General features: G+C 37.3%; 1 protein-coding gene across 2 annotated transcripts in view; it reads right to left on the bottom strand.

The window, feature by feature from the left end:
* Positions 1-236: 236 nt before the first annotated feature.
* Epp (Ecdysteroid phosphate phosphatase) overlaps positions 237-16732 on the bottom strand; it is a 34155-nt gene continuing 17659 nt past the window's right edge. For both annotated transcript variants that reach the window (XM_083137709.1, XM_083137710.1), the window contains 7 exons: positions 12127-12265; positions 11661-11730; positions 10418-10634; positions 8857-8986; positions 5571-5786; positions 3823-4071; positions 237-2505 (listed from right to left, as the gene is read on the bottom strand). In XM_083137709.1, the coding sequence (XP_082993835.1) occupies positions 2270-2505; positions 3823-4071; positions 5571-5786; positions 8857-8986; positions 10418-10634; positions 11661-11730; positions 12127-12265 (1257 nt within the window). In that variant the 3' untranslated portion in view covers positions 237-2269. The remainder of the gene's footprint in view (positions 2506-3822; positions 4072-5570; positions 5787-8856; positions 8987-10417; positions 10635-11660; positions 11731-12126; positions 12266-16732) is intronic.

Below are 16732 nucleotides of genomic sequence, written 5' to 3'. Positions count from 1 at the left end.
GAACAATTACATGAAAATTGCTCCCAAATTCTCAAAATATGCAAATTACATGCACGTTAAGCTAAAATATGCATTTATATGCACTATAAAACTTTACCAAAGTAATCCACATCAAGTGAAATCGATAAATCCATTGAGAGCATATGAATTTTCCTTAAGGAAAATAAAACACGCAAATATGCAAAAAAATCCGCCCCATAGTCATAACCATTGCTGACACACTTTTTAGAGCAAGACACAGGATTTAGCAAAAACACCCACTGAAAACATCTGTCACCTATCATGTCATTTGGATGCGAAAAATTAAAGCACCCCTCTTACAGCCCAGACTTGACACCAAGTGACTTCAGTCTCTTTCTACACTTGAATTTCCTTGCAGGTTGTTGATAGCTGAAAAATGTAGTACAGACGTGGTTCTGCATAAAAGCAGCACATGTCTTTGATGAGGGTCTATCAAAGCTTGTGATCCGGTCTGACAAGTGCCTTAACAATAAAGCCTGACAATACTTACTCTCTGAAGAGTCCGATATTTTGGTGCCAAACTTGTTTTTCCTCAGGAAAATAAAGAGACTCATTCAAATAAAAGCTAAGTATGAACATTTGTACAGTACTTTCATCTTAACCAGAAGCTTTTGTTGGGAAGAGATTGAATTTCTGTCAATAAGTTCCTAATGTTCAAAGCAAGCAAGGAAGTCGAGAAGATTTCTCTAGTAGGATCACTTGTCTCCATAATTCAGAACCAACTTCAGCAACATACAAATTTGCAGCTTGTTTCAGTTAAGAAATAAAAAGTCATTTTTTTCCATAACTATTTCTATGCAAGAACACAATGAGGTGATAATCATATAAACACTCTATGGCCATGATTTTGTCCAAAACACACACAATTTGAACATAACAGTAACATATAAAATATGAAATCACAGAACTATAAACGCAACCAAGAAAGTTCTGTCGGTTCCTGATAATATTGAACATCAGATGCTTCACACACTGAGTTCCAAGGTTATTAATAATAAGTATAATTCCAATATTATTAATGATACTATATATATTGATAGACCCCAGATGAGACAATAGTCAGTTATTGGTGGATGCTGGAAAACCAACAGAACAACAACACTTGAGGCGAACAATGGTCGAACATCTGACTTGGAGAAAGAGTTCCATTTAAGCACAAAAAACATTCCACAATACCTCCATCATCGTAGAAAGATGGGTGGATGTGTCCCACATGCCTTGACTGCAGCTAAGAAGGTGACGCAAGCAGATGCCTGTGTTTGTTGCTGTCACATCTGGAAATGGGTCCCTTTCTGGACATGTGATGAGAAGTTGGTTCTTTACAATACTCCACAGTGCAGTCCCCGGGTTTGATACCCGGTGGAGGCACATAGTGGTACAGATCCCACTTCAAATTGTAGATCCAGTCCCGATTAGCCTTACTGTGCATAAAGTGGACTTAAAACACCAAATCAAACAACCAATCCACAGTGCAGTCATCATTGGTTAGAATCACATGAACCTGTGCCAAAACAACTGAAACTACTATTGCATCAAAAAAAGGTTATGCTGTGTACTCTCAGCAGTTGGAACATGGTATCAGCAATTGCAAAATTACCCTCTAGTACAAGAGCACATGTGACACCATTCTCTGCCTTGCCTGGGAAACACTGATGCATCCACCTAATTTCCCAGACATTGCCCTCTCCGATTACCATCTGTTGCATTCACTAGCCAAATACATTAGAGGGTGACAGTTCTGAAATCTAGACAAGGTACAAACTGCACTTGATGACACTTTCATTCACATTCTGCTGTTCTATTTCAGTGGGATCCATGGTCTTTCAGATCCCTGTTGCTGAAGCTGCCAAAATCCGACAGAACTTTCTTGGTTACCTTTATGCAATGCAATCCCACTATCACTATATACAATAAATATATATAACAAACACCATTTAATGATATTACGAATTTGCATCCCTTCCAATATTGTCATGTTTCTTTTGTTTACATTGCATAACTATTGGGTGGGTAAAATACATCTGTTAACAAGTACTTTTCAAAATTAGACATCCCATATGTACACAACCGCACAACATGATAAGCACATTTTCCTAACATTCTGCTAAAGCTTGGCAACATTTCACAACTAGCAAAATACTCCTCTCATTACAGGTACCCAAAAATAAACAAATGCAAGGTTCTTCTATAAATAAACTTACAAATACTTTGTACATTACAGTCACAAGCCGCCTACTATTGATAAGCATTACGTGAGCAACACTTTCCAATCAAACTTCATGTTGTTGGAGTGGGTCATGGGTGGGAAGGGGGCATCTTTAAGCTGCCACTTGTCGCCAGTCTTCTCCACGAGGACCACACTGCAGTACGGCACCTTCTGCAAAATTCTAGTCATTTCTTGGCTGGTACGAGGTGCTCCACCTACCAATTGACGGGTACAAACATCTACTGTTGCGGCATGTCCCACTAACAAAACGTTTCCCCCTGGAACATTGAGTCAAGAAAAATCAAAATTAAATACCTCCTTTTGTAACTCCCTTTGTGCATACTTATTCTAACTTACTTGGTTTGATATGATTTCTACTATAATTAGGGAGATTTTACACCAAACCAATAAGAAACATGCGTCACTTAAGGATTTCACCAATTTAGGGAGATTTTACACCAAACCAATAAGAAACATGTGTCACTTAAGGATTTCACCAATTGAAAGCAGGCTTGTGCAGCCTGTCATGCTGCGGATCATTGCTGATTGATTTGTTCCCAAGAGACACGTCATTCATTGCTTTGGTGTGATGTCTCCTTTACCAATTGCCATATTTGAACATTATAATAATTTAGAGTTCTTCAGAATTTTTACGTATAATTGTTATTACTTAACACATAAAGAGTGCTGACCTGTAAGTCGCTTTCCGTCCCAAGAATGCTGACCATTTTCACTACTTTTTAAAAAATCATATCTCAAAAACTAAAAACTGTTGAAAAGTTTGATTCTTCCTCTTGATTTTGATATATGATATGTTACATTATAACCACATGGCTACCTTGGACGTTTCATCATAAATGATATGAAATGTAGTAAAAGAAAAAAAGTTGACAAGAGATATGACATGCAGTGGCGGTGATTGAGTCCCAAAACTGGGGGGGCAAGGTGCCAAAACTAGGGGGGCAACGACAGTATATTCCCTTTGTAGATAAAGAGAGAGAAAGATGATTTAGCATAGTGCGGGGGCAAAAGTGGCGAAAATGGGGGGGGGGACAACTGCCCCCTCGCCAGCACTGTAGAAAAGGGAAGCAAGCATATCGCTATCAGACAACGATGCAAACAGAACCGTTATGAGCAGTTGCCCACCATCTAGTGGCAGTATGAAGAAGTATGATGTCCCAACATTACTCAGGATTGCTAAATCCGTAAATGTATGGCAAATGACCGTTGAAATAAATTTTGAATTCAACTCCGTATATATACGTGATTAGCACTCTTAAGTGTTAAGTATGCATTGGAACTATACCATATCAATATACCAGCTGTATTTTTAAATATTATAAACCTGCATATGCAAGCAGTAATAAGAATATCAAAAAATAAATAATTTCATCAGAAAAGTCATTATTCCACAGTATACTGGTGCACCCATAAATTTTCTGCATTTTATAAACTGCTAAATAATGTGAATATTCGATTTACTTCTGCAAAGAAATACTTATTTCATAACAATTACAGAGATATCACTCTGATGGCGATCCAATCAGTACAGATATAAGGGTGATTCAAGTTACTTATGAACGTTTCCAACTCACCTGCTTCAGCTGTACTTTTTATCACACTTTGTGAAAGATAAAAGCTTCTCATGTAGAACTGCTCTATACTCTCACGTCTGTCGTGTAGTTCATCCATACGGACAAATGGCTGATAATTTGGATTTATGTTGTGGCCGGCTGCTACCAGGTCTTCGACTGACATCCAATCTGGCAGGCAATCTGGGTACCAGGCAAGCCACTCAAACAGTCCTGGCTCTATGTCCATCGGAAGATCTTGCTGACCTAGTCCTAACAAATTAAGAGTTTTGTAATCCACAACTTATGCTTTGTGTCAACAGAATTCACACTGTAAACATTCACACGTATTACATAATTTGCCTTTCTGGTCCAGCAAACAACATTTTACATCTCTCCCGATTATAATTCTTTAATCACAGTCTCCAAGAACATGACTGATTAATTCTCATTTGAATCACCTGATTAAATTCTAAATATTGAAACGAACGAACGAGAGAGAGAGAAGAGAGAGAGAGAGATAGAGAGATAGATAGAGATAGATAGATAGATATATATATATATATATATATATATATATATAATATATATATATATATATATATATATATATATATATATATATATATATAGAGAGAGAGAGAGAGAGAGAGAGAGAGAGATATTGCATGCCAGAAGTGCAAATGAGAGCGGAGACCAATAATTTCTTACCATTAGCATGCTGTAGGCGGGTACTTTAATAATATGCATGCCTATTCTCGGTCATTACATCCCATTAAGAGTTAGAACTGCAATCATATGAGATGGTGCTTTGCTGGACAAACTTGAGCATTGAACCATACTATCTATCGTTTCTCCATCTTGAAGGTAAATCTGTGGAGATTTCAGCTGTGTATGGCGACGAATGTCCACCACATGAGTGTCAAATGATGGAAACAGAAATTCAGATGAAGCTGCAACAGTCTACTACAGCATGACCAAAAAGAAGGTTGTCCATCAACAGCCATAGAAGCAAATGTGGTGACAACAGTTGACCAGCTACTGTTTGCAGACAAATATGTGTGTTTACATTTTGTAGCTATGGAGTAAAAGATTATTTACAACATACTGACACCTTTCGAAAAACAGCAGTGTGCGGAATGTGCACGAACATTTTGGACCTCTATTAGAAGAATGAGGGAAACTTTTTACATGATTGTGAATGAATTCAGAGTACAGATCTGTATGATCCCAAGAGACTCATCCCGAAGAGATTAAGGTGTAACAGTCAATTAGCAAAGTTATGTCTGTGTTTTGAGACAGCAAAGGTATAATGATGAAAGATTGCTTGCAACAAGGGCACATTAACAGGAGCCTATTACAAAAACTTGCTACAAAAGTTACTGACTGTTATCAAGATCAAGGAAAAATATATTTGCTGTCAACATTTGTGCTGCTGTTAACTGACACACCAACCTGCAGAACCTGTCAGTTTTGTTTGTTGTAGCTATGAACCCCTGCCTCAATTCTCCCTACCTGGTGCCTTTGAACTTCGGAAACACTTACGGGGAAAAAGTTCCATCACAATGATAAGGTCATTACTGCTGAAGAGAGCCGGTGTGTCTCCAAAATTGTGAACTTCTACAAAAATGGTATTGTAGGACTACTTCACAATGGGTGATTCTAAGAGTTGAATGTGTGCAGAAGAAATGAGCTTTACTTAAATTGATGGCCTTGCCAAGCTATATATTATTACATAAAAATGGATGTAATGAAATTCATAAAATAATCACCTTTTAAAAGACCACTGCATGTTTGCACACAGCGTAATGATGGGGAACAGAAGCAGTGATGTAGAGAAACTCCTGCAGCTCGCATTGCTTCACCTGTCAAGGTAGCCTGCAGAACTCCCACGTTGGTCAACGGGCAGTCTTTCAGGAAGCCATCTGGTCCACTTTTCCTTGCAGGAACTGTCTTGGGCATGTTCAAGTCTTTCCTCATATATTTGCCTAAGAAGAAAATTAGTTTTGGTACACATGTGAAATGATTGGACAGCAATATAATAAAATAGCCAACTCTCCCGAATTATTAAACCCAAATGCTGCACCTATGTACGTCTTCCAACGGCCCCAATTCTGGGAAAGATCAATACACTCCTGACAATGCTTACCAATTTATTGAGTTTGTTTTTTGTAAGTCCACTTTATGCACAGAAAGGTTAATCAGGACTGGACCTACAGTTTAAAGTGGGAATCGAAACCACCATGTCTTTCCGATAGGAATTGAATCCAGAATCCCTTGATTACTAGGCAACAATGTCGCCACTATGTCATCGGGAGACTCCCTTACCAATTTCATTCAGGTTTATTACAATCATGACCTGCTCAATGAAGTTTTCATGACTTAATGAATTATAATAATATCTGATTTTTATACATTTATAGTAATGTAGTAACATGATATATGACCTACGTGGTCATATATCTGTGGCTCGGGAGTAAAACTTGATAAACCACACTCCGTTAAAAATTGATCCAACATCGGATTCAGTTGTTGCAATCTAAAGTTGCTGTACAATAGTGAATGAAATTTCTTCTGTAGCCACTGATAGCTAGAAACACACAGGAACAACTTAGTAACCTAAAAAACACAATGTAATGGGCAAACCTTTTCTCGGTTTCATAGTTTTGTGGATTATTGAGTTCTACTCCCGAGCTGCTCAGATATTACAACTTATTGAAAAGTTGTGGATATGTTCTGAAGGGACAATAAAGCCACATGAAAAATGCTGCTGTATTACAGAGCGGCTCAAAATGTAGTTGTTATTTGTAGTATCATGAACAACTATATTTAAAATAGCTAAAATGTGAAGTTATCTCCTGTACCATTAAGGCACATATGGGTGTGAAGGTAGAGAGTCTTACATATTCTCAATGCTCACTACAATGGAGGTGGTGATATTAGCACCACACTCTTAGCCACCTTAACTTCCCCAAGGGTCTCACTGAAGAAAAGCTAGGCGAGTTCCAGAGGCACTTTATACATTGACATTGTTTGAAAACTTTCCACCTGAAATTAACCTTTCCAGAAATGAAAGCTGGGTGCGTCAGGTTGCACTGAACCATCATAACACTCAGGTAAACCACTATATATTTCTTTTAAAATTTCACGGGGATGGGCTATACATGATTTTGAGTGGTATTCCACTCCCTACCAAAATACAAGTAATAACAAAAATCATCAACTTTTGTCAGTGTTTCCATTAATTTTACAGAATCAAATTCCTTTTCGAGATACAGGCATTTTGAAATATATTTCGACAGCACTTTTGAATGTTTCAACTTCTTATAACATTGTTTATGGTACATTTTTAGAATGGAACTATGAAAGCACGATTCCAGATCCAAGAGACATCATATTTTAAAGTATTTCTTATCAAATACAAAACTGCAGTTGTAGCAAGTTAATGTTTACCAATATGTGAAAAATACGTATTCACCAAATGTATAACAATGGTAATTTATATCCCTCAACTCTTTCAGGTTTTTGAGATTTCTTTATGAAATTTTCAGGGTTTTTCACGTGTTGCATAAATTCTAACACTTGCAAGATTCCCAGGTCAATGGGAACCCTATTTGTGACAGGTGCTACCACATTTATGTGTGCATAATGCATATCCTGGTTTCATGGCCGTATTTAGAGTTCCAACCCCCCCCCGAAACTTCTGACATGTTGGATTAATGGAAGTTCAGAAACCAAAATCTGTAACAAATTTTCAATTTTTTTTTCGAAGCATCACAAAAATACATGGAGACAATGTTGAAACGATCGAGCTAGAATTTTCATACATTTGGAATTCTGAAAGTTGAGTGAAACAGGATTTATTCTCAGAATCGTAGCCAACCCGCGACCCCTACATTATCACTTCTGTTGTCATCTTTCCAGTGTTGCTCCTGCATCACAAGGAATATAGACTGAAGATTCCCTTATGATTGTCCCAAAATTCCCTTTCCAGCTTTTAAAGTCCCTGTCCGATAAAGTCGAAAATCCCCCTTGATAGGAGTTCAAACCTAGGATCTCCAGTTTTGTAGCGCATTTAGTTCGCGATTGAGGTTACAATCCATGCACCAGGCTAAGTTTTTAAAAAGAATAACTGGTTCCACACTTTTCAAAATTCCAAAAATTTAATTTTAAAGTCAAACAACAAAAGCTTTATGACTAAAATTTCCATCTAACTTTTAAAGCTTTTCTCTTGAAGGTATCTAAAGTTTAATGACGAAGTATAATAATTGTGCATTTCAGTACACACTGTATGAAACGTAAAAAAAAAAAAAAAAAAAAGAAACTTGTGTTGGATATTCACTCATCTGCTGGATTGAGTAAGCCCCCTCAAGGATATAACAATAATATAATAATTATTATTATTAGTATTATTATTATGGAATAAAATTGTTTTATTATAATGAAATTTTAATTATTATTGTACAATTATTGTTATTATTTCTATTATTCAAATTTCTGGCGACGCCCATGGCAACAATTATGAATGAACCCCCCCGAAATTTTTTCCTGCCTACGGCCATGCCTGGTTTTGATAAGAGAGAAGTGGCAAAAAAAAATGTATCTCGTATATATAGTGCACAACACAATTTAAAGTTCAAAATTATAATTTCCTTACTTGTTCGTTGGAAAGCCACTGTCATGTGGAAAAAAATGGAATATTTTTGTGTGTTATTTTCCATCATTTCTTGCAGACAAATACAGATATTATGGCTCTCATTTCACAGAAGGTGTGCATTCAATTACTGCACAACTTTGCTGTGATGCTAAACATTCCACGAGGTGAAAAATCATGGGAAACAGCCATTTCACTTGATTTCATGTAGCTGTCAGAATTATTTCATGTATAATACTATAGTTTTTTTTCCAGTTAAATTTTTGGGAAAAAAGTGTGTATTATACACGTGTAAATATGGTATGTTGATTTATTTTTAATTATGGTATCAAATCACAAGATACCTGTATACACAGTAAAGTAAATGTTATTTTAACTTAAGGTAAATTCTCAAATGCTCTTACCAGTTTCATCAAAACAATATGGAACCCATGATCCAAATGTGAAGTCGACTCTCTCTCCATGACGTATTATATATATCTGACGAGGTCCTTGTGGTTTAGGTTCTATGGGCTTAACTATTTCTGCCCTGGGCTGAAATTATTTATAAATTACCAATTAATTCTGCATTTCTCCATTTAATGCTTCGACAATTTACTAGAAACAAGAGTGTACATTCAATTTACAAAAACAAGAGTGTACATTACAATCATTCTTAACTACTGAAGAACATTCACATTTAAATATACTTTAAAATAGAAAATTTGTGTAACATCAAAATCTGGCAGTATTGCTGCTTCTATTAATTCATCGAATTACCTTCACATCTACATGAACATAAAAATTCTGTGTTTGCCTTGTGATTCTATTGTCTATCAACTTTTATGATGTACCATGAATTGACTGTACATTAGCTTCTGAGGATCTAGGTTCAGACTGTGAGGCAAGTCACTATCTCACCTTTGGATGGTCATGTGTTTGATTGATTTTACTTCGCTTTTCTTCCATTTTCGGCTAATTGCGAAGATGAGGATGAGCAATGCTATTGATAAAGGGGGACTCACAAAGAACACCTACGCCCAGGCCAGGATTCGAACCCAGGATCCCTGACATTGTAGCATGCTAAGAGGTCGGCATCATGGGTTTGGCTCTCAATCTGGGCACGACCTCCTTTGTGAACATGCATTAGTAGATTTCATCTAATTAAGGTTCATCCTTATCATTGCAATCAGCCAAAAGTTGCAGAGGAAAAAAGACTGTTTACATAGGGTGGAGCTGATATTGCATAGAATCAAAACTCTTCTAACTGATACCAATAGTTAAATAATGTAACTTACAAGTAGTTCAGCCTACCTATTTTTTTTAAAAAATTAAGTATTCTAGGGGAACTGTACCATATCAATCTACCAGAGATCTATTTTTAAACATTCATCTAACAATGTATGAAATAATACGAATATTAAAATCACTTTCCTCGCATGATACAGGTGTGGAATTAATTACAATTTTCAGGATATTCAGACTCTGCAAAAATATTGTGTGGCATTTTTATGGACCTGAAAGGCACTCCAGAAAAGTAGAAGTTGGCATCGTGATTAAATTTTAACCAATACTTTCCAATATGGATACCATTGATATTTGCCAATACCAATACATTGGTATCAATTCTACCCAGTCGCATGCCCAAAGGGGGGTTGATGGGGGTTATAACCCTCCCCCCCTTTTGGCCCAGTATTCCTAAAAAAGAAACACCATCAACGGTAGGAAAATATGACAAAATGAGAGCTGACTACCAAGGAAAAGTACACATAACCCCTCCCTTTCGAAAATCCTGGGCACGCCACTGATTCTACCCTAGTTATAAATAATCACAACACAAAAACGTGGGGAAAATGTGGTTGTAATAGAAATGGAATGTGGTGTGTTGGTGGTGGTGGGGGGGGGGGGGGTGGCATCATGTTTCCTGATTTTCTTGATATCTGGATGCCTTCAGACACAAGTTACTTTTAATTCTATATTGCCTACCTCATCCCCTTCCATGGTGATATCTACATTTTCATAGACAGAGGCTCTCTTCTCTTCACTTGAGTCACTAGTAACATCAGATGGTTTGTCGCTCTCTCCCCTGGTGTCAGACGATGACGAACACCCACTTAGATTGACATGCGGCCTCCGAACTAAAGAAATGTTGTCTAATTCGTCCGTCTCCTCTACATCCTCGCCTTTGAAGAGGGGCAATATCCTACACAAGGGGGTCACCAAGCTTTAGTCTCACTTGAGGGTACACAAAAACAAAAAATTACCAACCACATACACGCAACTAATTATAGAATATCATTGCTGAAGGTATGCTACAAAACATTTACAAATATATACAGTGGAACCCCCGATTTCACATTTTTCAGGGGACCAAGCTTAAAAAACTTGAAATGTGGGAAAATTTTATAATATTTTGCTACCTTGCGACCATCAAGAATGAATGTATAATGCAGGAAATGTATAATTCAGGAATGTAAAATCAGGGTTCCTCTGTACATGGATCAAGGTGTGGAAATAATACGAACCAGTTACAATTAACAGTTAATTTTGTGGAGCAACTAGTAATGAAATTACTTTTATGTATACTTCAAATCCCAAGGTGGTTTAGTTGATAGGGGATCTGACTGCCACATGGGAGACTCAGGTTCAATCCCCAGGGTGGAAATTTTTCTGACATTATCCCTGCATAAAAGTGGCTCTGGGGTTCAACCAGCTTCTAATAAATGGGTACTTTGCCTTTGTGTCATGGTCCATTATGCAGGTGATATTTTCTTTTCACAAACATAATTAAGAACAAAGCAAAGTATGCCCAAATTTGCACATATTAGTACATTATATCTAGTAGAAACTTGTGTAGCATATGTTAAATCTTTATTTTATTTGTTTTATCATCAGACTAAGCACAGTAATGAGGATTAAATTATGATAAAGATACAAAAGCTAAAATATCCACATTTTATCACAGATCTGACTTTGCAACTTTCAACTTTGCAGTATATATTTACTAAGGAAGGTGGTTTGGTGTACAATGAATGAGGTCAAATTAAAATATATGGAAAAGAGATTAGGAGGTTTGGAATAAATCTGGGAGAAAAAAAATATATAGACCAATAAAAATTAGATGCCAAAGTCAAAATTATAATTAAAAAAACAAAAACAAACATACTTTCTATTGTAATTAAATACATATTATTTCAATCATCAGTTTGTTACATATGAAATTACTCACCTATGTAAGGTCCAAGCATCAGACTCCGCTGTTCTTTCAATATAATTTTTTGGAAGGAATCCTGTACATCCTGTAAAAGTTGAAAATTCCCTAAAGTTTGGCTGTTCTCTTACAGAAATTGTTAATTATAAATGAAATACTAATGTAAAGAATAACTAGATTTTAAATGTTATCTGCCACCTTGGTGGCCACAGGTTTTCATACCCCCAACCTTTTCAGTGAAGGTTCTGGGTTTGAATCCTGGTTTGACTATTCCTTCGTTAGTGTCACTTCACGTCATTCACCTTCATCATCATAATTAGGCAAAAGAGCCAGAAATGCAATGTAAAAATAGGCAAAGTTAAAATGTTCTCTTAATATACTAGAATGTAGTTCTTACTTGCATGTGAAATTTATACACTGTAGCTCCCAATAATGAAAGTTAAAGGAAGAAGAAGAAAATTGAAAAGCTGAATAGAATACTTACCGGTAAGCCATGAGACACCATCAACCCAGCCATCAGGAGTACTACTCAATGCTTCACTGCTCACGTACATGTAGTCACCTATCCTTAATTCTAATTCATCTGATTCCCGAGGTACATGTGAATAAAGGACTTTATGAACCTGAAATAAAACACAGCAATTTCCTATTTAATGCCTACAAATTCTGTACACATAAAAGTGGAAAAATAATGTGTGTTGTGTACCCACAATAAACAGTTAAACTGACTACAAGTTCCAAATTGATGACATAACTGGTAAAAAAAAAAGTAAAATGCTCCCCTGTGCTTTGCACCACGTCATGAAGGCATATAGGCAGTGCTCGAAAAGTTTTCTTCAAAGCTAGGTGTCAGGAAACTACCTACGTACTAGCAATTGTGTATACTACAGTGTGTTTCAAAAGTTGCATAACCCAAACTTTGAAAATGTATATCATGAAAACCGTAAAAGGTGTTTACACCAGGTTTTCTGCACTAAACTAATAATGTACGCTATCACTGGGTTAATAAATTTATGCTAGCATGTATCCAAATAAAAGCAATTACATTATTTTAAAAAAGGTGGCCGCGGTGGCTCAGTCGGTAACGCGTCTGACTACCATGCTAAAGGTCCCGGGTTCGATCCCCGGCCGGTTCAAATCCGGGAACTTTTCTAATGATGGAAGCGGCCCCGGCACCCACCCAGCGTCGAATAACATGGGTACCTGGGGGAAACCCTGGGGGGTAAAGGCAGTCAGGGGCGTGATGCTGATCACATCACCCCCACTCACGACCGGATCAAGAAAGTGTGGGGCGTTACCCCCGCACCCCCTATATGCCTTCATGGTGTGGTGCTATTCACAGGGGAGCACTTTACCTTTACCTTTATTATTTTAAAAAATGTTGTTAATTTGCTGAAAACATCTGATAATTGATTTTCAACAATATATACCACCATAGAAATTTTCAGCGAAAAATTTAAGTTCGACCAGGACTCAAACACGGGTCTCTGATATACCATGCCATTGCTCTAACCAATGAGCTACTGAGCCGGTCTGGCCTCGCCTGATTTTACGCTGTCGCTGTTTTACCTAAGTGGAATCTTCTCTGCCAGTGCTACCGCAATGGGATCTGTTGCCTTTGTAATACGGTAGACTTCAGACGTTGCCTGGTTCCTCCCAGCGTAGAGATGGTAATTATTGAAGATGAGGCACACACAGGAAATGTACTAATAATAATAATAATAATAATAATATCGTCTTTATTGAGAGGGCGTGTTTCGGCCTCGCGGGCCGTTCTTACAACAAACCCTTTAAAAAAACATATTACAATTGACACTTTCCATTTCTTGAAAATCTTTGTTGCAGTAGAAAGAATAAAAAGAATAAAAGACAAAAAAAATACAAAAAAAAGAAATTAAAAAAACCATTCCTACTTATAATGTAAACAATTAATGTACTGAAGGTACAGAGTTAAATACCACAATTAAAATACAATTATTACAGCTAAAACTACAACCAATACCTCATTCCCATTCATTACAGAAAAGACAAAGCCAGACACTATTGTTTGGACAGCAGATGCTTCTTTAGATTTCTTTTGTATGTTGCAGGGTGGAGCTCCCCTGAGGTCAGTGGTGGGGGGAGGTCATTCCATTCTTTTATTGCGGTGACTATGAAAGAATTCCCATAGAATGTTGTTCTGTGTACAGGAATCGTGAAGTGTGTTTTTTGACGAAGGTTAATTTGTTTTCCTTTCTTCCTGTACAGAGCAATTTGATCATATAAATATCTTGGTTCCTTATTGTTCAGGATCCTGTACAATAATCAATTTTCAGCGAAAATGCATTAACATCTCTACGCTGGGAGGAACCAAGCAATGTCGAAGTCTACTGTGTTTCAAAGGCAACAGAACGTGTGCAGTAGCACTGGCAGAGACGATTCGACACAGGTAAAACAGCGACAGCAAGAAATCAGGCGAGGCCAGGCCGGCTCAGTAGCTCAGTGGTTAGAGAAATCGTACGGTATGCCAGAGACCCAGGTTCGAGTCTGCATTTTTCGCTGAAAATTTCTACATAGTACATCTTCTGTGTGTGCCTATAGTACATCTTCTATGTGTGCCTAATCTTCAATAATAATACCAACTCTTAACAATTTGTGGGATCATTTCTTCGTGTTTGACTAGTTGTAAAACAGTTGCTTTGTAAGGTACAGCAGAAGCAGGGGATTTTTCTTGGAAACCCTCTTGCACATGAGTGTCAGAATGAGTAGTAAAATACTCTTCAGCAATGCACATGCGCTGCTCCAAAGAATATGCCATACTGAATCAATTAAAACAACAGGCATAGTAGCGTCAAAAGTGAGTGAAGAGAATTCAGTGTAACCAGAGGCAGACTAGGATTCTCTCAAGAGTCCAATTACAGCACAAAATCTTGGTTTATGATTTTTCACGTAAATGTATAGCCAATACTTAGGCACATGTAGCGTGCTTCTGTTGACAATATTTCGACCTGCTAGCATTGCCATATATGTCCCAAAAATGGCACTTTTTTACTCAACCCATAAAATCGCCAATAAAAAATCCATCAAATGTTGCACATGATCAATATTTGTCGCAAATGGCAGATTGACATGGCATCAGTCATCAGACATCTACTTATGACCCTTCGATAATTTCTTACGTATTTTTCTCACTCAAAAGTGCATTTCTGGAAAAATGTTAACGCTGCCTTCTGCCAGTTATTAATTTATCTAAATTTTCTGTATGAAGAAAACTGATAATTTTGAGCACTGAAAAATATCTCAATGGATGAGACTTTATAATGCAGAAAACCCGGTGTAAATATATCTTACGGTTTTCATGATATACATTTTCAAAGATTGGGTTGTGCAACTTTTGAAACACACTGTATAAGAAGCTGAGAATCACGGTATTCAAAACATCGCTAAATCATTCGAGAAAACAGGAAATGGAGTGTTGGGGGACAAAGAGTAAGAAATTATTACTGACTCACTGGAATGTTCACAACGTTGATTTAAAAAAAAAAAAATCATTTGCTAAATATGCTGTACTGCAATTTGAACTTAGAATCATCAAAAGTTCGTACATATTACAGCATAAGATCACAGTCGCCAGGCTGAAATTTTAGTCGCCATGGTGACCGGGATTTTTCGAGCCCTGCATATAGGGGTGTGGAGTTAGGGCCCCACACTTTCTTGATCAGATGACATAACTAGTGAACGAATAATTTGAGCAGACTTACTTAACCTTTTGCTGCCCAAGGCCTTTTTCACATGTCAGCCTCTCTGTCCCGAGCCGATTTTGAGCAAAATGCAGAGTTTCAATTAAATGAGTGTAGATCGGAGGCTAATTGCCCTAGAGAGACGAGTGATATACCGTTGTACGTGGAATGAACCAGAGATTCAGACTATATGAAATTTTTCGGCGTATATGTGGCGGGGAGAGGGGGCTAACTCTCAAAATTCCAAAATTTCGGGAAAAAAAATTTTGTTCCCCCACCATCCCCTCAAGCAAAAAGTACATGACAATGTCGACATGCACATGGAAATGATTGCTAACATGTAAGGAACACAAAAATATTTGCATTATTATCATATGACCAATGTAACTTGAGGAGGAAAGGGGGAAATCCCCTGATTTCTTTTTAAAATGGGGTTTCTCCCCCCTGCCCCCCGAGAAAAAGGATATGAAAAGTTCAAAATGCACGTAGAAATTATCGCTGACATGTAAGGAACACAAAAATATTTGCAGTATTATCATATGACCAATGTAACTTGAGTTGTACCCCCAAAAGGAATGGTTGCCACGCCACTGATTCAAGCTTCAAAATGCAGAGTTACATTGAAATGACTATAGCTCAGAAACTAAATTCCCTAGAGATATGAAAGATATACCGTTGTACGCAGAATGAATCACAGATTCAGACGATATATAATTTATGCACATTCGACGTACATATGGAGGGGGAAAGGGGGGAAATCCCCTCAAAAATACTTTTCTTTAAAAAAATGGTGTTTCCCCCCGAAAAAAAATGTCAAAATGCAAAATTTATGCAAATTTGGCGTATATATGGAGGGGGAAGGGAGAAAACCCCCAAAAATTATTTTAAAAAATTTTCACTTCACCCAAAAAATGTCCTTGTACTTGGGCACAAAACGACACCTACGCACAACATTCACGGACGAAAAGCTACAATGTAGTGAAAAATGAGCGCCAATTCTTGTAGCTGCTTGAAATTCTATTTTTAGACAATGCTGGGTAACCCCTGTTGCCACTTGTGGACACTTGTGCTAAAAAAAACAAAGGTTTCCTTCAGCGTGCTTCAAAATTCCATTCTCACAACGCAGATTCAACAACCAGTCTTCCCCCTCCCCCACCCCCTGCTTGCGCCCTCACGGAAAACTTTCATTTTGACATCGGATACTGATAAACAAGCTTCCTTCGAATGCACTTAGCAGGAGGGAGTGAAAAGCATTGCTTTAGAACAACAAAGCCGGTCTTCCTTTGTCGGCAAAAATTTGACGTTAAAAGAGCCGCAAAAGAGAAGTACCTTTTCCCGCCTTTTCCCCTTCATTTTCATGAAGACAAAAAA

Source organism: Lepisma saccharinum, chromosome 16 (assembly GCF_977018435.1).
Source record: "Lepisma saccharinum chromosome 16, izLepSacc3.1, whole genome shotgun sequence".
In the NCBI taxonomy this organism is placed as follows: Eukaryota; Metazoa; Arthropoda; class Insecta; order Zygentoma; family Lepismatidae; genus Lepisma; species Lepisma saccharinum.
The sequence above is the reverse complement of the archived record's forward strand: the minus strand, read 5'-3'. Positions and strand labels throughout refer to the sequence as shown.